The sequence below is a fragment of the Papio anubis genome, chromosome 4 (genome assembly GCF_008728515.1).
Source record: "Papio anubis isolate 15944 chromosome 4, Panubis1.0, whole genome shotgun sequence".
In the NCBI taxonomy this organism is placed as follows: domain Eukaryota; kingdom Metazoa; phylum Chordata; class Mammalia; order Primates; family Cercopithecidae; genus Papio; species Papio anubis.
This window is the reverse complement of record NC_044979.1, coordinates 72,218,170-72,243,196: the sequence shown is the minus strand read 5'-3', so window position 1 is coordinate 72,243,196 and position 25,027 is coordinate 72,218,170. Positions and strand designations below refer to the sequence as shown.

The 25,027-nt window shown below is 35.9% G+C and overlaps 1 protein-coding gene across 12 annotated transcripts in view; it reads left to right on the top strand.

The window, feature by feature from the left end:
- Positions 1-25,027, top strand: part of HEPACAM2 (HEPACAM family member 2) — a 48,116-nt gene that overhangs the window by 3,419 nt on the left and 19,670 nt on the right. For 2 of the 12 annotated variants that reach the window (XR_001901008.3, XM_009203410.4), the window contains exons 1-4: positions 2,270-2,634; positions 9,590-9,940; positions 13,352-13,636; positions 20,230-20,526. Coding sequence is in view for 11 of the 12 variants with exons in the window: in XM_009203410.4 (XP_009201674.2) it covers positions 2,556-2,634; positions 9,590-9,940; positions 13,352-13,636; positions 20,230-20,526 (1,012 nt within the window). In the remaining variant the exon portion in view is untranslated. Of the gene's footprint in view, positions 1-2,262; positions 2,635-9,259; positions 9,941-13,351; positions 13,637-20,229; positions 20,527-25,027 lie in introns of those variants that run through there. The other 10 variants (XM_009203408.4, XM_021936038.2, XM_009203411.4 and 7 more) reach the window with 10 other exon arrangements.

Genomic DNA, 25,027 nt, shown 5'->3' with positions numbered 1-25,027 from the left:
GACATTTACTGTATGAAGTATTACCAGTCTACAATTTAAATAAACTAGACTGTGAACTGTGTAGTGTGATTTGAGAGGTAATAAAAAGCCCTGCCTCCAACACACACACACACACACACACACACCTGCACAGGTGTATATGTGTCCATATCCCATTGCAAATGCATGTGTGCGTGCACACACAAACACACACACACGCACACTCTATCCCAGTGGCTCCTTGCATTGCTTGCAGTTTAATCACCATGAATATAGATTGCTTTAGGTTAATCAGCCTTCTCACTTTAAATGCAAATATAACTAAGATTGGTAAACAGTAACACTACAAGACCTTTTTTCCTGACTGGAATGATACAGCAGAACTTCCCAGTGGGTTACATGTGTGATGTGAGATATGGACGGTAGGAAAATCTTATAATTATAAAACACTTCAAACTATTTTTAAGACTCATGTAAAAATTAACAACAGTTGAAGTTAAGCTTGAGCACTCTTTTTCTCACTTCCTGTATAAACATGTTGAAATCAGAAGCGACTCCAGCAGGTATGAGTTTATATCTACAGTTTACCACTAGAGGGCGCTTTGTCATGATTATCCCAGTAGCCCTTTCCCTAGATGTGCCGTATATTTCAATGTGTGCCATGAAATAAAAAGATTACAAGTAAGCTTCATATTGGCATTTATTTGTTAATGTAGCATCTACTATCACCTTATGTCATGAAAGAGAGAATATTTTCAAATACAACAAAGAAAATCTCAGAATAAAAAACTCCTTTATAATGAGTATGTTTAACACTAAGGAAAAAACACAGTACCTTGTCTTTATTTCTCTTTTTGCCAAGGACCCAACAAACTTTGTTATAATCCAGCACTAGATTTAAAAACACTGGAAAGAGCTAATTTAATAAAGGCAATTGGAGATTAATATCAATCTAAAAGATGTTGGGGGAGCCTATGTGATATCTGTAGAACTTCCCTATTACTTTCCAGATTGTATTTTGTGCAATCCAATATTCAAATTTATTTGTATATCTTACGCATCAACTGAGAATCATAACACAGGGACCAAGGAGCACTTAGAGTTTTGTTTTCTGGAGGAGCAACTTAACAAAAATACTAGTTAAGCATTATGCTACGTGCCCAAGATCCATGAATGAATAAGATTATTCTCTGTATTCTAGAGCTCAGAGGGAAAATAAACATCCAATAAAATAAATTAAGATTAAGGAGATAAGTGCTGCAATAGATGTATGTACCAGATTTAGAGATAGCACAGAGCAAGTTGTGGCATTGTTGTTATTTTGCAGGGAGGTGGTGGAAGTGTGAGGAGCTCTTGCCATTTTTCTGAAGCATGGAGGGATCTGAAAGTGACTGATCTCTGAAGAGGACTTAGTTTTCCCAATAGTCACTTATTTTCTTGGCTTATAGAAGTCCTTCTAGAAGAGTTCAGAGCCTTAATGCAAAGAGGGTTTCCAAACTTGCATTCCAAAATTACTATCATTCCTTTTTCACTTTAATTATGCTTGAGATATATTCTTCCTTCCCCTCTTGTCATTGAACTTCTTCAGTGGGCCTTTACTGTTAAAACTGATGTATGCAAGGAATTTTACTTGATTTGATGATTTGATGCAGATTTGGATATATAATTAACATTTTATATAGCAAAGCTAGAACCAGAGCCTTCTTACAAATAGGGGTTAACTAATAACTTCGTAAATTAAGCAGACATGCTCAGACTATCTGCTGCCATGACAATGAAGAGACCAGGTTGAGAAACTGTAACGTGGACATTACAATAGAGGTAAGATCTTTTCTAGATCATTGGTTCACTTCCTGTATGCATCTGCTGTGAGAATGTTGCCTCAGACACTATCTCTTGACGTGGGCTTTTCATTATAATTATGCATGGTCCATGCCTCAGCCCCACTCGGAAACACACCTGTGATTTGCTTTTAAAACTAAGATGAATTCAAAGATTCAGTGAAATCAGTCACTGTAATAGGAAACACTGCATAGAAAAAATATGTTTTGAATATATGGTGGAGCTCTCTTTTGATTCGTCGGTAGAATTTTTACATGTTGGTGACTTCACAAAGATTTGTGACTGTTTAGCAGATACATGAGCTACTTCTATTTTCTTATTTTTTTTAATTTTTAAATAATAATGGCATAGTTTTGCATGATAGAAAACCAGCTTTTGTTTTTAAGGAAATCTCACAATATTCTTTCATTATGAAAACATGCCATTTTTCAGTAAAGTCACTTAAAAGGATGTTTTCCTTCATGTGATTTTTAATAACTAAGTATAATTTATGAAATATATAGACAATTACTGGTAGTTGCTAAGAAACTCTTCTGAAAGCCATAAGCCTGTATTCTTGCAAAGCACATAACAGGTGTTCCCACTCCCTGTGTCCTTTGTATACACATTCATTCTGTATTCAAATCACAGAAGCAAGAGGCAAGATAGGGTCTGTTACCTCATTGCTAATTTCCCTAGCAAATAAACCAGCAGCTGCTGGTCCAAGTTACCACCGAGAACAGGTCACTGCATGCATGGGACAGGATGCTTTCATGGAGCCCTTCGGTGACACACTTGGGGTCTTTCAGTGCAAACTATACCTCCTTCTTTTCGGTAAGGCCCTGCGTGAATTGTTTTAGCTGTTTCTTAGGTTGTTTTTTTTTTTTTTTTTTTTTAAGTGTGGACATAAGGTAAATATTTGCTTTAGGCTGTAGATGCATTCAGATAATTGAAGAGCAGGTCAGAACCTTTTAACAATAATACACTGTTTTCAGCAAAGAAGCAGGAGCATTTAAGATAAAAGAGTTTCAATAAATAGATTGTTATTGTTTTCTTGGAACAACAACTATTGTCATAGCACCCATTAAGAGAATTAAGATATTTTTAAAATGTAATGATTTTTTTCTTTTTAGAGTATACATATCGGTTCAATAGTCTGATGTATTTGTTTCAGCAAATATTCTAATAGGCCATGAAATTGTGACCACTTAGAGTGAAACTCCAAATAATTTATGAAAATTGTTTTCTTTTTAATTAAAGATATTGTTGCAAACTGTTTACTGCTTCATTTTATCTGTTTCATCTTATGAAATATGGAAGAAGATCAGATTCCAAACTAACAAGAAAATTTCCTACACAAAAGGGAGAACGTGTTTGAAAAGACTGTTACTCCAAAATGCCTTTAGCTTTTCTCTTTGCCCAATGGCTAGTCCTCTTAAAAATTTTTTTCTGTACCTTAATATTTTCCCTCATTCTCCTCTTTATCCTTAAAGTTTAAAGGAGTCTCTTTCCAACATTCTGAATGCTTGTCTGTCAACATTGTTTTCACCAGATGTTCTCTTTTCCATTCTTCCTATTTATCAGTTTTAAAAGTCAAATCAATTTCTTGTTTTGTTTATATTCAACAGATAGGAGTTCAAAAAAGGCTACATTTTAAAAAATTTAAGAACAGCTTAGCAAACTAAGCAATTTAACTTTTAGGCTTCTTCAGTTATTTAGAGCCTTACTTTCACTCCTATATTTTGTTAAAGTTTGCATTGTAAATGTTATTATTCAAATTCATACCTAATGTTGTACCTATCTCACACATTTGAAATGTACAGTTTGTAAATTTTTTTAAGCCTTTGAGTTTCCCAGAGTTGTGATTGTTCCAGTTATTACAGTATTTATGTTATCAAATTTAAGCCTATAATAGAATTTTGTTTGCTAAAATTTTTGAAAAAGTAAATAATTACTATAACTGTCTCTATCTTTGTGCATTTTTCTTGCCTTTGAAGGTATCCTGGGTCATCGTCCCACTTATTTTTATTTTTAAAACAGTAAGACTGCTATCATTTTATAAGTGTTGTTTTTGAAGATGGCGTTGAGAAGAACTTCGAGACAATTTAGTTAAGGAATTCAACTAAAATAAAACAAATGTACATTAGGAAAATAGCATGTTCATAAATAGCTAAAGCAGTTTTTATACCTTAGGACCTTCTCTCTCCTGCAAATTTGCTTTTCTCCATAGGTAGTGTGTTGTAAAGACCACAGGTGATTTGGCAATCTTTTTGCTCTTAGGAATATTGAATTTTTGTTTGTTTCTTCTTTTTAAAAAATTTTTAAAAATTTGAAGCCTAAAATATACAGTTTGTGCAGTTTATTCAAAATACATCATAATTTCTATTTTCTCTAAAGATGCAAGATTTTATTTTCAGTCAACAATACTTGTGTTATGCTTGTTAATACCACGCATGATAACAGGGAAGTAAATGCCAGCTATTTTGAGCTACAGCAGAGTTCACTTTGTGAAATCTGATGTTTATATTCAATACAATGAAACCGGTCTAGGGAGTCCTTTGTTGCTGGAATATAGATAAATTCTACAGTAGGACTTCAAGTGTACCTTAACACTGGACACTTTTTTATAGTGCTATTGCTATACAATGTAAGAGGGTCCGTAAAAGGAGGGATTATTGCTGCAATTTTGTATGTCAGATTATGGTTAGTATTATAAATGTTTCTCCAGATTTGTGTAATGCCTTATATGCAAAAAGTCAAGATTTTTTAAACAGAGCTATAATTTATAAGAGTTTTTGTTTCTTATACCCTGAAAGTAATAGTGAATGTAATAATAAAATTGACTCTAAATTTCCATTTAAGTCCAAATATTTGGAATATTAAAAATAAATTTAAATTTCATCAATTTTTATGTTGTTTATTATTTTTGTTTTTGTATTTTTTCAAATAAAATAGAGATGGAGTCTGGCCATGTTGCCCAATCTGGTCTTAAACTCCTGGGCTCAAGCAATCTGCCACCTCAGTCTCCCAAAGTGCTCGGATTACAGACATGAGCCACCACAATCGGCCTTTTTATATTATTTATTTTCTTGAAGTTTATCTGTTCATGCAGAGGTTGATTTTCTAAAATCAATAGTTTTAGTCCTTTGGGTTTTCTCATACAACTAGAAAAGAGCACTTGAAAATTTCTCAAAATGAAGCTAAGTTTTCTAACATTAGTAAACTACTGTGTTTGACAGCATGAATTCATCACATCTGTAGTGGGTAACACAACGATGGCAAGAGAGTATGTGTTCCTAGAATGTGGAGGAAGCATTCAATTATCTATTTATTCCCAAATTTCACTACAAGCAAAGATTGTATCATATTGATAGGTTCATGTCTTTCCTGCAAAATGAAGAGATTTTACGTAACTGAGATAAGATACTGTATAAAGAAAATTTCATTCCCTGCTGACATTCTTATAACTTGCTACCTATAATTTATCTGATAAAAAATTGTATAGGCAATCTCTAACCAAATAGTTACTGTAACAGCTGTGCTATTTCTCACTGTCATACAAACATTTGAAAAAGCATACATATTTGAAAAAAACTTTTCATTTAATAAGAAAGCACTGAACCTATTCAGAGATACTGATGGCAATATATTATTTAAGGTATTGTTACATGATGCAGTCTAAAATAGCCCCCAAAACTAATTTTTCCCCCTAAATAATGATCATAAATGCTATATAAAATGTCTTCTACTAATGTAGTTTTATTTTTCTCAGAGCTTCAATATTTGTATTGTATTTAATATTTCATTAAATAAAATTTTCCTCCCATAATTTTAGTCATGGACTCTCTAACCAGTCTTTTCATATGTAAGATTCAACATTCTGGGTCAAGATCCAAAAGTCATCAACATTTCTATTCTAGCGATATTGTCACCCCATAGTCATATAGTGCCTCCCAACCATTTCCAGAGTATTAAATACATCTCAGTCAATCTTTTCAAATATAACTACAAAGGAAGTTGATTACAAAAAAAGCAGAGAAGGACTTTGGCAATGGCTTTCCCAAATGACAAGCACAAATTGGTCAGAGTCCATTCAGACCTTCTCAGCCTAGTGGTGGTTTCTAGGCTGTGTTGTGAAATGTCCTAAGTGAACCAGTATATCCATGACAAAACTGCTCCCTATTAGCAGTGGTACAGCTTTTTCCAGTGCATTCCCAAGGCAATTATATGGACTTCCATCATTCCCCTTGATTTCTTTGTAAAAAAACACAGAATTGCTGTTTTATTAAAGGATTTCCAAGTATTGACGACTTAGTAAATGGACCAAAAACTGAGACTCAATTCTTCAAAATTCGTTAGGCCCTCTCTCAATTTGGATCCTGTCAAAACCCTCTGGGCCCTTCACCTTCAAATATAGGTAGCTGCTACCCTTGGAAAAGCACCTCAGGATGTCAAGAACATAAAATTAAGAGAGTTGAGTAAGGCCTTACACCTTATCCAGTATTACCTCCTATGCACATATGAGAAAACTGAGTCTGAGAATTAAAATGACTTATTTAAGGTCACATAACTGACCGATCACCATTTTACCCCAAGTATGTGTCCTTTACTAGGACTTCATATTTCAGTAGATCTTTAACATTATTAAAAAACAAACACAGTAATCTTCAAGTTAAGAAAATAGGTGCTTGAAAATCATTATTTTAGGGCTATTTGCAAGTGGCAGACATAGAACATGGGAGTCCAAGATCAGTAGTGAGCCATGAAACCCTTGTAAATATTTTCATATTTACCCAAGTGTAAAAAAAATAAAAAATAAAAAAAGGAGGGAACAACACAATCAGTGAAAGTTCCAATTTACATATCTTAAGTTAGTAATAACAGGTACTAAACCTATTTTTTTAAACTGTTGCTTACCAGGAACTTGTCAGGAACCGCCTATCTTCAACTTCAATGAAAGGCATATAAATGCATTTTGTTTTGTGCAGAAAACAGATAGACAAAGAGGAATCTTTTCCCGTGCTGATCTCCCATCCAAATGCCAAATGTCTTACTAAATCTATGACTTTAAGAGTTTCACCACCACTGTCAGCCTCTACTTCACATATCATAGACATTAGTAATTTTGAGACATAGATTTACTCTCCCATCCTTCTTTCTCTCTCCTACTGTTTCGTTGCGAAAACCACTGCTTCCTTTCTGCAATCCACTTTATCTCCTCTTTAGAATTCCCAGCACCCAGTTTTCTCTTCTTCTAATCACTTAAATTAGGAAAAATTCCAGGTTTAATAGTCTTACACTTGGCAGAAAAGAATACAGAAGGGAATTCTCATCTTTGTAACTCCTTTGTTCTGGACTAATCACCAAAGTGTGCAAGTAGGTCCATTATCAGAAGAAAAAAAATCTTAGAAGTTAATCACAAAAACACACAGAGGCAAAGGAGACAATAAGACATGTCTTTATGTTTCTCTTACAGTTATCTGCTTTTCAGTCCATACGGTAAGTTTCAGTTGAGAGTCTAGGAGTCTCTTCTCCCTCTAACCAACTATCTTCCTCTTTGGTGTTTTCTCCTCTTGGATTCTTTGCTCTAACTTCGCGCCAACCCCAGAGTTTCACTCTCTACTAATAGCTAGCCAAAGGCCCAAACTGTGGGAATCTTTGCTCCTACCTCCACTCTGGGAAGGAATGAGATAAATTTACTGTTGGTAGAACTGGATTCCTCATAGGAGCAGGCCTACGTCTTTGAGTTTTTCCAAGAAAAAAAATCACAAAAGGCAAACAGACCTTTTAAATATTTTATTTAATATTTTTAATATTTATTTTAATACCTTTCCCTTTTTAATATTGATGACCTTTCATGACATGACTTGGATGAAGCTTAAACACTCCCTTTCTAGTAGAATGAAATGAAAAAAATGTAGAAAAAAAGAAAAAGGGGAAGCGATCAAAGAGGATAAACATTTTGCATTTGAGAAATTTAAAATTGTAAAGTACTTATATTTATATCTAATTTCCATCTCTTCTCACCCGCTTAAGGATTTTATTCCACTTTCACCCTTCTCTATTCTGACTCATCAACATTTCCCTTTCCAGTGGAACATTCCCAGTAGCAGAAAACTCTCTTGATTTCATTTTTGATCTTTCTCCAGCCTCTGCCCCATCTCTCTGCTCCTCTTCACAGCAAAACTCCCCAAAAACTGTTGTCTATACTCATTGTCTATAGTTTCTTTTCTGTTGTCTATTTTTTCTCTCATTATTCAAAATATTCCACATTTAAATTTCTCTCACTCTCTACTATGTCAAATGTTCCTATGTTGTGGGTATCATATTGCCCCTTTTAATATGAGGATTTTGAAGCAAAGAGCTTCCAGCAACATGGTAACCCGAGCTAAGGAAGACTCTCTTCCCCCCGCAAATACATAGAAATGCTAAATAACATAAAATAATATATCATGGCTTAAGGTAAGATGAGGAAATCTCCAGTTGCCAGAAACTGGGAAGAAACCTGAAGATACAGCGGTGAATGCATAGGCCCCAAAATCCCCAGCACTGCCCAGAGCTCTCCACTGGGCAGAGCTCCATGCCCCAGGGCCCTCCAGGTCCCTTATTCTCTCTTAAATTCTCATTAACCAGGATTTCACAACTTTGCCTCTTGGATGTCTAATGGGCATCTCAAAATGAACATGCCCAAAACTGAATCCTCGTCTTCCCCACAAAAAACTATTCTCCCCACAGTCTTCCCCATGATTAATTTATTTACTGCAATTCCTTTCTTCCAGTTGGTCTAAGTCAAGAAGCTTGGCATCCTCTTTGTTTCTGACACCCTCAAAGTGTCAGCAAATCCTTCTGTCACAATCAGTCTTTTTCCAAGACGTCTTTTATTAACACCCTAGTCTCCAGCACAGTTGTCTCTGGCCTATTACATTGCAGTCATCTCCTAAGTGTTCTCCCTGTTCCTGCTCTAGCTCTATTCCAGTGTATTCTCACAGCAGCTAAACTAGGTCTAATAAAACATAAGAAAAATCATAGCCCTTTTCTGTTCATGAAACTCCTATTGCATCCCCATCTTAGAGTAAAATTGCCAGAGTTTTTCCCATGATCCTAAGGTCCTGCCAGTCTGTCACAGCCACCTCACTGACCTCATATCTTATCATGCTCCTCCTCCTCCACTGTGCTCCATCTGTACCTGCCTCTTGCTGTTTCTCAAATACACCAACCAGATGCCTGTTCTGGGTGGAAATAACTGGTCATGACTGACAATGGTTTAATACCACTCTCCTTGGGATATTTGCGTTTGGCAAGCATTTGACTAAAGGGAAGAACTTCCAATAATGGAATATTCAGTCATTTCAGACGGCTTTGAGGGAAAATGTTAGGAGGAAATAGCCCCTAGTATTTCTCAAATCACATGGTTAGATTATGATATGCTATGGCAGACATTAATATAGTCATAATTCCAAATGTTTTAATGGTTTCATTGGACTTTAGAAGTAGTAAACTTTCTTAGTTCTCCTTTTCCCATTATTCTGTAGCAATCATAGAAAATAACTTCTGCTTTTCCTTTTTATCTTGTGCAATCAGCACAGTCTTTGGGTGGAGTTTTTAAAGTGCAGAAAGTTTCAGAGACAAATATTTACCTCTATATGTAACCCGTACTAGAATAGTCAGTACCTAGAAGCCACTCTTCTTTGAAAAGGATTATTGCCTGATCAGGTTCTCTCTGCAGTTGCCCCTTTAGAGTGTGAAATGTGGCTCAAGTTCTTCACAACTTTCCTTTCCTTTGCAACAGGTGCTTGCTCGGGGCTGAAGGTGACAGTGCCATCACACACTGTCCATGGCATCAGAGGTCAGGCCCTCTACCTACCCGTCCACTATGGCTTCCACACTCCAGCATCAGACATCCAGATCATATGGCTATTTGAGAGATCCCACACGATGCCCAAATACTTACTGGGCTCTGTGAATAAGTCTGTGGTTCCTGACTTGGAATACCAACACAAGTTCACCATGATGCCACCCAATGCCTCTCTGCTTATCAACCCACTGCAGTTCTCTGATGAAGGCAATTACATCGTGAAGGTCAACATTCAGGGAAATGGAACTCTATCCTCCAGTCAGAAGATACAAGTCACGGTTGATGGTGAGTCCCCTGTGAGTGTATGTGGGTAGCAGTCTAGTATGGTAGTTAGCAAAGGCTCAGGAGACTAAAATACCTCGGCTTTAGATCCTGGCTTCACAACTTTGCACAAATCAATTAATCCTCAAAGCCTCAATGTCTCATGGCACTAATGACATTATCTACCTCACAAGGCTTTCTGAAGATTAAATAAGACATGCATGTAAGAGATATACCTAGTGCCTAGCAATAGGTAATCAAGCACTACATATAACTTATTGTTTGTTTGCCGGGGAACTATCAAGTATAGTGTTGCTAATTTGATGAGATGGAGAAAAATCTTATTTTCTCAACAATAGACTATACCCTGGGAAGAGCCCTATTATTGTCATGAAGATTTTTGTTTCAGTACACTGTTTGGAAGAGGATGAGACTTGTGCAGGAATGATACTTAGGGACAATGGACATGCCTGAAAATGTCCTCTGAGGGGCAGTGGGGTCAGCTAACTTTCAGACACTTGTTTTCCTTATTGAGGTAAGTGACATACGCAAAATATACTGTGCCCAAAGCCCAACTTCTGATTTTTTCTCTCTACACCTGTTTATTTATAACAGTATTCCCCATTTTAATAAATACGAATTCCATTCTATCAATTACTCCAGCCAAAACCTTGCAGTCACTGTTGACCTCTTTTTCTCACATCCCACATCCAGTCCACAGGAAAGCCTATTGGCTTTACCTTGAAAATATAGACAAAATCCAACCACTTACCACCCCCCAGTACTGCCCCACACAATACCACAATCAGCCATGGCCTGAACTATCCTAATAGCTTTGCCACCTACTCTCCCTGCTTCTATTCCTGCCTCCTTTAGCTTAAAATCCTCCCATTGCTTCTATCTCACTCAGAGTATAAGTCAAAGTATTAACAATTTGCAATTCCCCACATACCCAGTGCCTATCTGACCCCATTTTCCTATCTCTATCCCCCTCACTCACTTGGTTCTGGTCATGCTGGCCTCCATGCTCTTTCTGGAACAGGCCAAAACACACTCATTCCTCAGGGCCTTTGTACTTGCTGTTTGCTCTACTTAGACAGCTTTTCTCCAAGATACTAGCATGCTCCCCTCATTTCCTTTAGGTCTCAGCTCAAATGTCACTTTGTCTGTGAATTCTTTACTGACCACGCTATAAAAAACATAATCTCACTTCCCCAAACACACACACACACACACACACACTCCGAGAAAAGAGAGAGAGAGACAGAGAGAAAGAGAGAGAGAGAGAGAGTCACTCTCTTTCTCCAATTCTGCTTCTCTCTCTTTCATAGCATTTATTACTACCCGGGCATATTATAGATTTTTATTTGTTTATTGTTTCTCTTCCCCACCTAGAATATGAGGTCCCTGGGAGCAGGGACTTTGTATTATTTGATGCTTTGTCCTCAGTGCATAAAACCTTTGCTGATCGCTAGTAGATTCAGCAACTATCTGTGGAGTAAATGAGTGGCCACAGAGGAGACCGGGGAGACTTCAGGGGAGTAAAGACGCAGAAGGTAAAAGCAAATGCCTATAGAGCAATTGTGGGGAAAAAGACAAGAGAGATCTAAAGGGAATTTCCATGAAGATTTCCTATATGGTGTCCTGTCTCCCTCCTAATACAATATCCTTTCTTGTTAATTAGTAGTAAAGTTAAATCTGCTTAGGAAAATGCAACCAAAAACTTAGTAAAGCCTCAATAGGGTTTTAGGGCCTGTGCCAAAATTCTTCTCAGAAGAAAAACTTCTTCATCTGAGTTATACTGTTTTAAGCAAAGGTATGATCACAATACCAGTGACTATTCTAATGATTGGTTCTTCTCATACAAGACTGTTGATATGTTACCTATTTATCTCATACCACTTACAGTTCCACACACAGGTGCATTTGAAATAAAAGATTTTTCTGCATATTAAATGTACACAATTTGTTTTTCTTTTTAAATCATAATATCATGAACATAAAGCTTTTCCCAATCTTTTGTTCTTGCCAGGGAAGATGAAGGATTAAATTAAATAGATGAGCCAGTTGATTACACCCTCCTTGAAAAGTGCTAGAGGCTTCAGAACTACTCAGTTCCCCTATAAGTTACCTTTCGACCTCCTTTCCCTTTCACTTTCTTCTATCTTCTCTGGGATGGAGAATTGGTCAGTTTGTTCTCTAATGCACATTTTCTAGTGTACAAAAATAGAAGCACAAGTCAAAATAAATCTACCTGAGGAAGATGCATCGACCCTAATTAAAAGCTTGACAGGAAATTGAAGTCTAAACATTGGACACAATCATCTCTCACTTATGTATCATCCTACTCTCTCTGTGTCCTGTAGTCATACATAGAAGGGGATTACTAAATACACCCCGCTCCAAAATGCAGAAGAGAAACATTACCAGATGTGAAGCCCTCTTCATTTTGCCACTGACTGCTGTGTAACTCTGGGCAAGCCACTGTTTTTATCAATTAAGTCAAGAACTTCAATGATTAAAGAAAATTGCCAAAAATGGTTGCAGATTCTTATATAATTCTACCATGATTATATAATCCATCAACTTTACAGTTAAAATTCAGAGAGAAAATATTTACTCATTTTTGGAAATTTACTTTGACAAATATTAAGAGCCTACTGTGTGGCAGATGATGAACTAAGACTATTTTCCTATGACTTGACTTCCCAATAGGAATTTCTATTGGATTTGTATTTTTTTTCTCCTAATTTGATAAAAGCCCAAGAATATATTTTATCCTATTTTCAGACTGAGTCAGTGTTGAAATGCAGGCTCTAATTTGTTAAAGTGACTAACATAATGTTACAACACAAATGCAAAGCAATTAAAGTTTATAATTGCTTCATGACATACATAGAAAGAATAATTGTACATATGTGATTCGCTAAAACTATCCCTCAGTTTCCCAAAAGTATAGTATATATTAGCTGTATATTTTGCAGATGATAGAAATTTGAGTTCACCACATCTATCCCAACCAGCTGCTATTGGGACATTAGGACAAGTCAATAGAGGGGAATAGCCATATAAATTTTGCCTGGGAAAGTGTACCTTTATGGTGTTGATGAAAGCACAATGAACAGGAAATAAGAAAGCTGGCATTCCATTCTCAGCCACCTATAAAGTAAAGGGCTTCATTAGATCATCCTTGAAAAGTAAGTTCTGGAATTTGATTATCTCTGACTATAAAGGATATTCTCGTATTTTGACATTTTGCATTTTCCCTGGCTTTTTATTCTCTTCTCTTCTTTAGTTATTACCTGAGCTGTCTACATTTACAGTGTAAAATGCTGGAATAATTTCTCCAGGACTTCATATTGGAAAGACCTCATAAGGTTTTATTATAATTCAATGAGAAGAAAAAAATCATTGCTATCTCTCTTAATATTGCAGATCCTGTCACAAAGCCAGTGGTGCAGATTCATCCTCCCTCTGGGTCCGTGGAGTATGTGGGGAACATGACCCTGACATGCCAGGTGGAAGGGGGCACTCGGCTAGTTTACCAATGGCTAAAAAATGGGAGACCTGCCCACACCGGCTCTACCTACTCCTTTTCTCCCCAAAACAATACCCTTCATATTGCTCCAGTGACCAAGGAAGACATTGGGAATTACAGCTGCCTGGTGAGGAACCCTGTCAGTGAAATGGAAAGTGATATCATTATGCCCATCATATATTGTAAGTTTATTTTTTTTTAACTCATGAGTTTGTTGTTGTTGTTGTTTTCTGAGAATATCTCCCAGGATAGTCACAGAGAATATAAGTACCAGATGTCATTTGGCTTTTACCTTTATTGTAGTTCAGTAGTTCTAATCATACCTCCTAGGCACTGTCTTGTATGAAACATGTCTACTAGCACAACCCTATTTCTTAAAGATCAAGTTGAAATACTGGCCAGGGGCCATTCAGGTTGTATTTCGTGATTCAGTCCATTGTGTGACCTCATTCCCAGTGGAATGCAAGAATCTCAATTTCAAGTACCCAGAACAATGCAGAGGCTGCAATGAAGAAACTGAAAAATACCTTGAGAAGAACTTTTTTCCTCTCCAAATATTACCATTCCTGAATTTAACATACTTTATTTTTCTCTAGTAAAATATTTTCTTTACATCAATCATTTCTTCTAGCTCTTTATCTGTATGTCTTTCCATCCCTACCTGCCTATAAACTCTAGCCATAGATTTAAATGAAAAAGTCCTGTGGAAAATTGCTTAAGCAATTACAGGCACATGCAAATATCATTTTTGAAATATACTTTTGTTTTGCTATACAGTTCATATTAATCTGGAAAAATGAAAATAAGATCTTTCTTTCAACATGTGCAAGTCTATGCACCAATCTCATTATTATCACAGAATATGCTGTGATACATAGTGTGGAAAATATAAAAACGGGAAGGAAAGCCATAATCAAACCTGCAAATGTTAAACATTATGCTTTAGCGCCTAAGACTTCTTTCCTTCACGATGTTAGTTAAAAGAATGAGAATACCCCAATTTGAGTAAGTTCACACTTCACAGAATCTGTCATTTGCTGACAGATTGAACTCTCTTCTTTACATTATTTTAAACATTATGTATGAAAAATCTCACAGAGAAACATCTATCACATGCAAAGAGTAATGACAGATAATAGAACATTTAGAAAATTTACAAATGTGGGTTCCATTTACACATTGTAAAGATGAATTATCTACATGGCTTAAGAAAGATTTTGACTCTTGTTAATTGCTAATTGTGAACATTGCATTACTAATTTTTGTCTTCACTATTTTTACATTCAAATGCAGAATCCTTCACTTGGTCAACATCTTATCTTATTGATACTCATTCATTCACTTATTTATTCATTTATGGACTCATTCCTTTATAGATTATTTGATTTTAAAACTCAAACATCAGGTTCTTATTTGTGCTAAACAGTTACTACCTACCATACAATATGTACAAACACAACCCAGACCCATTAATTTAATAATTTTTCTTGCTGTCACTATTTTGGCCCTGTTTTTGTTTTGGTTGGTTGGTTTTGTTGCTTTTGAGTAACAAAAATTAAATAAAATGTATACTGTAATCTGAAGATTGGTTGTATATCCTATCTGTTGATGTGGCATCCAGATGTTTACAATCTTTATCATTCCCTGCAAGCTGGGAATATGTGCCTTGGTTGGTGTTATTCACACTTCCCTTTCTTCATCTGGTTACCTTCTTCTTCCTTCACAACATTATCCTTTCCAGAAAGGTTTGCCTGCCTCCACTTGTCTCACCACCTCAGTGTCACTAATAGGTTCATTGTGCTCCTTCAGCATCCTAGGCACTCTCATTCCTGGTCCTCTCTGCATTCTATTTTCCCTGACTCTCATGAACACCACAAACCCAAACCAGAGTTCTGCATTCTTCATCTTTGTATCCATAGGGCAATAGCTGACAGAGATTAAGAAATCAATAAAGTTTCTTGAACTGGACTAAAATGGAACAGATTATCTTTCTTCATATCCCTTTTAGATTCCAGTGTTACTTGACGATGCTGTAAAAAGGCTAAATTCCCATTATAAGATGACAGCTTCTTCATTATAGTGCTTTGGCACTTTTTTCCCTGACCTTTAGCAAAATCAACTATTCTGTTTTCTAAAGGCACTGTTTCCATGAAGGGTTTTTTCATGAAAGTAGGAACTAATTTTTATTTTGGCAGAAAAAGTATAACAAAATCTATTAAGACTGACTATATACTTATGAGGTTGTGATGTCATAATCTGGTATTGGCCTTGGTGGACTACAATGTCAAACCAATAACTCAGACAAGTATCTACTAGCAGTTCATGATACGCCTTCAAGCTCCAGTTGTAAATAATAACCCAGTAACCACTGCATTTTGTGTGCAACATATGGCAATGCTGCAGTGGAGAGCTCTAAGTGATAAAAATTAAAGGGAAAATAAAAGGTCATTCACAGTAAATACTTACCATCTGTTCCCAAACAGGGCGGCAAACAGCATCATGATGTAAATTTAGGTACTGTTCCCACACAGTCATAAATTGTTAAAGAGAACAGATGATATGTGATTTTACAAGTCATTTAGTAAACAGCCATCCCCAAGGCAAAGGGTTCATTTCTATTGGGAGCTCTCTGCCAAAGGCAAGAAAGTAAACCATAATCCAAAGTCAAAATGGAATTATCCTTCTGCTTTCATCTTCAGTATCAGAGGTCACTCTAGTTGAATCACTCCAAATATCTCCAATTGGATGGCCCATTCACTTGAATAAGGTACTAGGCTGCCCCTCCAAGTAGAGGGATAGTCAGCCTGGAGTTCTAATGATAAAGGAAATAACATCATAGTACAGTCAGAAGAAAGTAGATTGTAAGCAACATGTAGAGTATGAGATGTAGTTAGATTTGTGTGCATGTGTGATAAAGAGAGAGAGAAAAAGATGCATTAAAGAAGGACTTGAAAATCATCCATGAAATGTAGATATTCGTTCTCTGAGCAATAAAATTACAAATGACTTTCTTTTCATCTTTGTGCTTCTCTGAATTTTAGGATTTTCTGCAAAAAAAAAAAAAAACAAAACAAAACAAAACAAAAAACAAAACAAAACAAAAAACCTTGCATTTCTTAAGTAAATAGATAAACTATGTTACCTTTTAAGAAACATATCAGAAGCAAGGAACTGAAATGCTTCAAAGTGTTAGGTTCAAGAGTTGGAAGAGGTGTTGAGGTGGGGGCAAGGAAGTTTGAGGGATTTGAGGCTGCTTCTGAAGAGTCAGATATAGCACATAAATAAAACAGACAGAAGAGAAAAAATTACGCCAATCATGAAACTCAATAAATGAGGAAGTAACAAAATCAAAATAAACATGATTAAGGAAGATAAGCTAAGATAATCAGATTACTTTCTTTAAAGGTATTTTTATTTTAAACCAGAATGATCTTATTAAATTAGATAATTGACCTTATTTACCAGCCTTAGCTCTAAATGAGTATGGGCTTCCTCTACAAATTAAACCCACCCTCTGAAATTGAAATTGAAGAATTACTGCTTGTGAGAATACTCCATTATGCGGCAGGGTCCTAAGGCAACTCCAAATGAGGAGTTCCCCAAAAAGTTTTGAGTAATATCAGCATGCTTGAAAAGGAGTAACACTCATTTTTGTGTGTATTAAATTACTAGACAATTTGTTTTCATAGCCCCATTCTCTATACCCCAAAAACCAGGGGGAAGATGAAGACCTAAATTGAATGGCTGTGTTTTTGTGACCACATTTTTCTTCTTTGTCAAGTCTGCCTCGCTCTACTCTTAGACCCTCAGACTTTAGTTTTTGTACATAGACTCAGGTCTCTTGCTCTTCCAAACTATAGTAAATTCCTCCTGCTGGTTTCCTTCGATGTGAACCATAACCGTGCCCGTTGCTTGGTGATCTTTCCTTTCCTAATGTTCTATCAATGCTGACAACATGAAGGATTCCTTCTGAACCACAAGGCCTGAGATAATAGCCATACACAGCATGTGATCAACATCTCAGATGTCCTCACTATCATAGAGGCCTAGAATCATACCATGTGCAAAGTAATCTCAATATTGATTTTGGTTGAGTGAGCAAAAACAAATTTTTGTTCCTATTACCCTACTTACTGTTTAGTGGAATTCAGAATAAAAGAGTTCCATTTTACAGCACTCTGTTCTAAAGCTTTTATCACAGTGGTTTCACCTGAGACTGTGTCACAGCCTGAAATGAGGGAACAGCCTTCTTATACAGTAACAGGAAAGGGGCAGAAATCTCTCCTTATTTTAATCCTGTACCTTCAGTTCCTGATTACTTTAAATTGAAAGTACTCACTTCTGTTTGCTTTCTGAAAGCAGGCTTACCTCATGCAGGTATATTAATAAAAACCTGTAGAGTTCCTTCACATTTCTCCATATGCCTTTTACTCTAGAAAGAAAACATAGATTAGTCTATGCTTTCTAGCTAAAGATAATCTATTGTTTTGTATATTCGTTTTCTGTTATAGCTTAGAAAATTTGTCTCTTCAGTGGCAGATTGTACAGAAAATGCTGATAGAGAACCACTCTGGGAATTTGCGAACTTGGGATTGGTTTGCCAATATCCGAAATGGTTTTACTAGGTTGGTGCAAAAGTAATTGCAGTTTTGGCCATACTTTTAATGGCATGGCAAGAATCCTGGTATTTCAAAGGGGTTAGAAAGAATCTTGGCAATCAGTCCTCTAACCTATCTTTTCATATTAAAAGGTGAGGAAAATGAGACCCAAAAAATTCAAATGACTTCTGAAGAATGCCTAGCTAATGATTGAAAAAAATCAGTTACCCTAATGTTTAGTTACTACATTCTATTATTCTGCATGTGGAGAGATAAATAGCTCATACTTTAAGAAAAATCAGGGCCTTTAAGATGAGGTCATCACTGAGCAAACCATCCATAGCCATATCCAGTTTGTAAATTCCCTGAGAATATGAATGTCTTATACTTCCATCTCCCATATTCTAAATGTATTATCTCATACTTAGCAGCTCTCAAATAAATATTTGATTCATTACTTGATTGGATGATTACAGAATTAATATTAATATATAATTAGTAATTGATTGTAGAACTAGTACTATAGTTAGACAACAATAAACTATTATGATATAGAAAGTTATACCACTTTATTTCTTTCTAGAGAAGTAATATGAATGATTAAGTGCATATATTTTAGAGTCCCAGCTCTGCTATTTAATAGCTATATGACCATGGGCAAATAAATTGTTTAAATATTACTTTCCTCATCTTAAAATTAGAATAATGACATCTACCTCCTGGTGGTTGCTTTAGATATTAAATATTATTATCTGCATAAGCACTTAAAGTGTCTTCTCATGGCAGATATCCAATAAATGTTGGTAATGAGCAGCTGAAAGGTGTACATAAGCATACCTAAAACTCAAAGATTTTTAGACTATAAGCCAGGATTTAGAATGAATGAGAAAACCTATCTAGGTGAAGATTATTTTTAAAATTTTCCTTATTCTCTGAAGAAAGCAATGGGAAATGCGTCTTCACCTACTGGCAACCTAACACCATAGAAATGGTAAAATGCTACAGGAGTACTGCAATGTGGAAAAAAACACCAGGGGATTAAGTAGTTTATTGATAATCAATGCATATTAGTTAACGATAAGGAAGATGTAATTTTTTTTTCAAATGGAATCCTAAGCTTAGCTGGGGCGTGGGTGGGAGGATTTAAAAAATTCTTTAGCTGTTAAAATGTTGTAAAAATACCAAACACCCCTATGTCTATTTGCACAGTGTTCCATGTGAAACAATGTCTTCTATAAATATTTATATGGCCTACCCTAGCACTGAGAAGAAAAATAGATAGTACCGAAAATATGGTTGTTAAAGAGAAAATAGTGGCCATAATCTGTTGTAAAAATATTTTCAAGTACAATGACTATTTCAGAAATATTAATGTGTAGAAGCTAAAAAGTTAATCTAATAGACATAGAGAGTAGAATAGTAGTTACTAGAGATCGGGAAGGGTGGAGTGGTAGAGGGTAGCCAAAAGTTGGTTAATAGACACAAAAATAGTTAATGGACAGCTAGATACGAGGAATAAGTTCTTGTGTTCTATAGCACTATAGGGTGACTATAATTAATGGCAATTTATGGTGTATTTTCAAACAGCAACAACAGTAGACTTTGAATGTTCCTGACAAAAGGAAATAATAAATGTTTGAGGTGATGGAGGTACTAATTAGACTGATTTAATCATTACACATTGTATATGTGTATCAAAACATGCGATCAAAACATCACACTGTACCTCATAAATATGTACAATTATCATGTCTCAATTAAAAATAATAATAAAACAAAATAAATCAGCATATAAAAATAAGCTAGTCATAGAACAGAAAGATTGATTTGGTCTACAAGATTGCAGATTTATCAATACATTACTCAAAACCTTAGCATCACAATTATGATGACAGTATTTGTAAAATTAAATGTGAAATGTCAGGCTTTTACTATTTCAGATTAGTTCAAATCACTATTTCAAATCAAATCTCAAATAATTTTCACTTTCATGGATATCAAAATAAAATATATTTAGGTCCTCATCATTTATTGGGAGTCTAAGCAAGGACCTGCTCATCCAATTCTAAGATGAAGACTTTCAAAAACAGTAAAATGCTACTAAGCTCTCCCAAACTCAAGACCTATGTTGTGATTACTTATGCTACTTATCTATTTCTTTTTTTATATTGATGCAGATGGACCTTATGGACTTCAAGTGAATTCTGATAAAGGGCTAAAAGTAGGGGAAGTGTTTACTGTTGACCTTGGAGAGGCCATCCTATTTGACTGTTCTGCTGATTCTTATCCCCCCAACACCTACTCCTGGATTAGGAGGACTGACAATACAACATATATCATTAAGCATGGGCCTCGCTTAGAAGTTGCATCTGAGAACGTAGCGCAGAAGACAACTGACTATGTGTGCTGTGCTTACAACAACATAACCGGCAGGCAAGATGAAACTCATTTCACAGTTATCATCACTTCTGTAGGTATGTGTGACATACAAGGAAGGGATCCTAATAAAACATGAATGCATGCTGGCCTTGCCCTTCCCCTATCTTATACCTATGTGGAAAACAAAATCACTGTGGGATTATTCATATACTCTAAAAATCTCTCTTTCCAAAGTTAACAAAGCTGTGGTTTCTAGGACTCAAAGAAAGAAAACTCAAAATGAAATAGGGGAGAAATTCAATTCAATTGTGAAGGGCTATGAAGAAAAAGTGAATTCCATAAATTACTTCTAAATGTGCACTCTTGCTTTCCTAGTTTTATGAACAAAAATATAAGAGAAACAGCCTGCTCATTTAGAGAGTTTGTATCTACCATTGCATTAGGTCAGATGAATAAATCTCCATGAGTTGGGAATCTGGTTTTCCCACTTCTATTTGATTCCCCTTCTCACTGTCTTTCATGGGCTCCCCTTCCTCTTTCATCATTTAAACACCTGAAAGCTATGGAAGTTCACAAGGGGAGTCTCAACACCTTGGAAATTACAAAATTCTCTAAGTCTGTGAAATTTGGCTTTCTCTAGAAATCCTCTGATTATCAGAAATATCATCAACCTGCAAAGGTTAAGAATTACTGCCCAAAATATTGATGCCCACCAAATTCTCATCCTTCTACACCTTCTTTTCTCTCTCTCTACATAATGGTTTTATTCTCCTGTATGATTTTCTGTATGATTTCATTCATTTCCAAGGCTTCATGTAACACTGGTACATCCCAAATCTATATCTTTAAAGCTTTAAAACCGTACACCCAGCTTCCTCTGGATGTCTCTGCTTGGAAGTGCCAGAAGCACCATACAGGTCCAACATATCAAAACTGAACCATCTTCTTTTCCCCTAAATTGCTATTCTGCCTGTATTGCCTATTTAAGTGAATGGTCCTACTAACTACCAACCTAAGACAGAAAGCTAAATGTCATCTCAGACTCATTCCTCTTGCCTATTGCCTGGTCCCACATTCAGTCACCAAGTTGTGTCCATTTCCTTCCTTCCTATTTCTCAGATACATTTTCTTCTCTCCTTCCTCCTTCTTTTGTCTTTCTTTACTTATTTCTTTGTATTCTCTTCTCCTTCTCCCTCTCTCCTGCCTTTTCCCTCCCTACTCCTCCTCTTCCTTTTCCTTTTTCTTCTTCCTCTTCTATGACTACTTCTACTACTACTAAGTCCCTCTCAGACTCTCCTTTGCACACACGTCAAATGCCACTTGGGCAAAATCTGGGTGCAGGTTTGGACAGGACATGGTGGTTAAGGTACCTATGACTGGTGGAAGAACAAGTTTATAAAAGCTACTACTCATTGATATCTTTTCTATTGATGCCTTCTCTTTCTTCACCTTTATAGCACTAGTACCTAGAAAAAGACCCATAACACAGAGAAACTCAATATATTTTGTTGAATAAGTGATGCAACAATATAATTTTTTGTAATCCATAGGCTCAATTTTTCAGTATGTTGCCCTTGGGCCCTCTGCATCAAGATCACCTAGGGAGGTTGCTAAAAATGTAGCTTCATTAAGACACCTCAGACCTATTGGATCAGGATCTTTTAGGTAGCACCTGAGAATCTGAATATTCAGGACTCACAAGTGTGACAACCACTTGTTTAGTACATTTTATCTCCGGAGAGTTTTGAATTTATTAAAAAGTGCCTGAAGAGCCATGAAGAATTATAAGACTATTGCAAACCTACAGGTCGATGAAGAAATGTTTAGTGGATAGGTTCCTCCTAGGGACTCCTTAAGGTACCAGGAGGAAAAATCGCCTAGGTATATTGGAATGTATATACTGTCATGGTGGGGTTTTTTGAATCTGAATACAATGCACTGTTTGTTATGATAGCCGCTAACCTTATTTGGCTTTTGAGCACTTAACACATTGCTATGCAACTGAGAAACTGAATTTTTAATTTTATTTCATTTTTATTAATTTTAATTTGCATGTAAATAACTACGTGTTTAGTGTTTACCATGTCAGACAATGCAGCTCTAGAATTTTTACCGGAGTTGCTTCATTTGGGCAGTAGATAATAATATATATTTCTTGTAGAGCCAAAAAGCATATGTGTTTTAGGGTGTTATAAGCACCATGCACCCATGCATTCATTTGTTAGCACCCATTATGGGCCAAATATCAGAGTAGGCACTAAGAATACCATATGAGAAAGGTAATTCCTTCTAACAAGAATTCCTGCTCACAATCTAATATGAGCGGCAAACACATAAACAGCTGAGGTACATCCTTTGCTTTCTGTTTTACTAAATTTTTTATAGGCTTAACCAGCTTTTCACCCCAGTAGCAAACCAAGACATAATTGTACAGCAAGCCATAATTAAGCATGTAAAATAGTAGCAATCCAGGTGTCATCTTCAGCTTGTTTCTCATGCTCACTGCAAGTGAAAACATGGCTGTAATGTATAAAAGTGTACTACAGTAAGGCTTTCCCACGGCCTAAACTTTCTACATTAATATTTAGCCAAGGTATTCTCATAATATCAGAAGCCCCCAATATTTGATTAAGATCTTATTACCAAGGTCTAAAGACAGCTATAGTCTTAGCGTCAGATAATTACCTTTTGCAAAATCTAAAAAACCTGTTTGACCTGTACAAAGACCAAGCATTTGTTATTACAGTAAATAAGAAGAGCAGGTGCTTATTTTTCAGAGGGATTCAGAGCTGTCAATATTAGTGACCTCTTTGTGGCTTTTAGAGTTATTTTCTAACCCCCAAATGTCCACAGAGCTTTAACTCAAACAGCAACAAAATGGCAAAGAAAATGAATAGTATTGATGTGTTTTGTTAAATATTTGTTTTTTCTAAATTTCAAAGTCAGTGAACCACTGCAGAATACAATAAGCATACACCAACCTACAGTTATAAATGACCATCACTTGCAACTATCAATTGAGCCTACTGACCATCTACTCTAATGAATAAACTCTTGAGATCTGTGAAGAATTTGAAATCATTTAAAAGGTCAAAGTACCTGCTTTTGAGATGTTTCCAGAACCGAACTGGTGTTTGGTATAGCCAGTGAAGTTGTAAGAAATAGATTAACCTCTTACTTCTTAATAAGGCAAAACATTTGGCTGACCAAAAAGTTTTAGCAATAGAATGTGGAAGCCAAAGGAAAAAGGAGTCAGAGATGACTCCAAGGTCACAGTTGTGGAAAGAAAATAACAAAGTCAGGAAATAATCAAGTTTTATTAGGGATTTTCAGTGGGGAGAGGAAGGCTGGAGAGAACAATTAGTTCTGTGTTTTTCTGCCTTTCTAAGACTGCAGCAAACGGTGACTTTTACCTCTTTGGACTATGATTCACATCTAATTTGAGATATTAATTGACCTTTTCATATCTTCATGGAAATATCCTAAAGAAAACAGAGACAATAGGCAAGTTCACACTGCTAGTGATAAAATAATATCCTAATTCAAAGCCCTTGTTTTTTATTTTTGTTTTTGTTTTTGTTTTTGAGATGGAGTTTCACTCTGGTTGCTCAGGTCAAAGTGCAGTGGCATGATCTCGGCTCACTGCAGCCTCTGCCTCCTGGGTTCAAGCGATCCTCTCGCCTCAGTCCCCCAAGTAGCTGGTATTAAAGGCACGTGCCACCATGCCTGGCTAATTTTTGTATTTTTAGAAAAGACGGGGTTTCACCATGTTGGCCAGGCTAGTCTCAAACTCCTGACCTCAGGTGATCCACCCATCTTGGCCTCCCAAAGTGCAGGGATTACAGGCATGAGCCACTGTACCTGGCCCAAAGCCCTTGTTTTTAACCACTATAAAAACTGTCTCCTTTGATATAACTGAGAATGTTGATGAAACCATATGGTCTTTCTAAAAGATAGGTATAGGGTCACACATAAAGTATAGTGTGTACTTTCTCATCACCTATCTAATTTAATGCTATGTATGTAGAGATATTCTGGTTTGTCTACAATGTGTATAATTTCATATTAATGCAAAGTTAGGAAATACATGTAACTGAAAATAATGTCTATGATATGTTTCAAGAAAAGAATAATTATTAAAATAATAAATTAACTTTGTGTTTTGAAAAACAATATTTTATTACCTTAATTAAGGACTTCCTTGAATGCAGATGTCCCTACTTTAAAGTTTTAACTGAGCTTAAATTGCTATTGTGACATGCAATGTATAGACAGACAGATAGATGGATAGATAGATAGATAGATAGATAGATAGATAGATAGATAGATGGATGATAGATGATAGATAGAGAATGTTTATGGAAATGCAACCATCTGATCAGAATTCAAATGTTCACATTTAATGAAGGCATTCAGTTGTATAAATAGAATTCCCTAAGGCCATGTGGGTGTAGTTTGAGATTTAGCCATAATGGAAATGTTTTCAATTTGTACGTGATCCTGAGAAAGCTACCATTTTTTACATTTATTTATATTCCCCATCTTTTCTTAAAGAAGAGAACAGGAAAAAGACTCAAGGCAGGAAAATGAATTTAC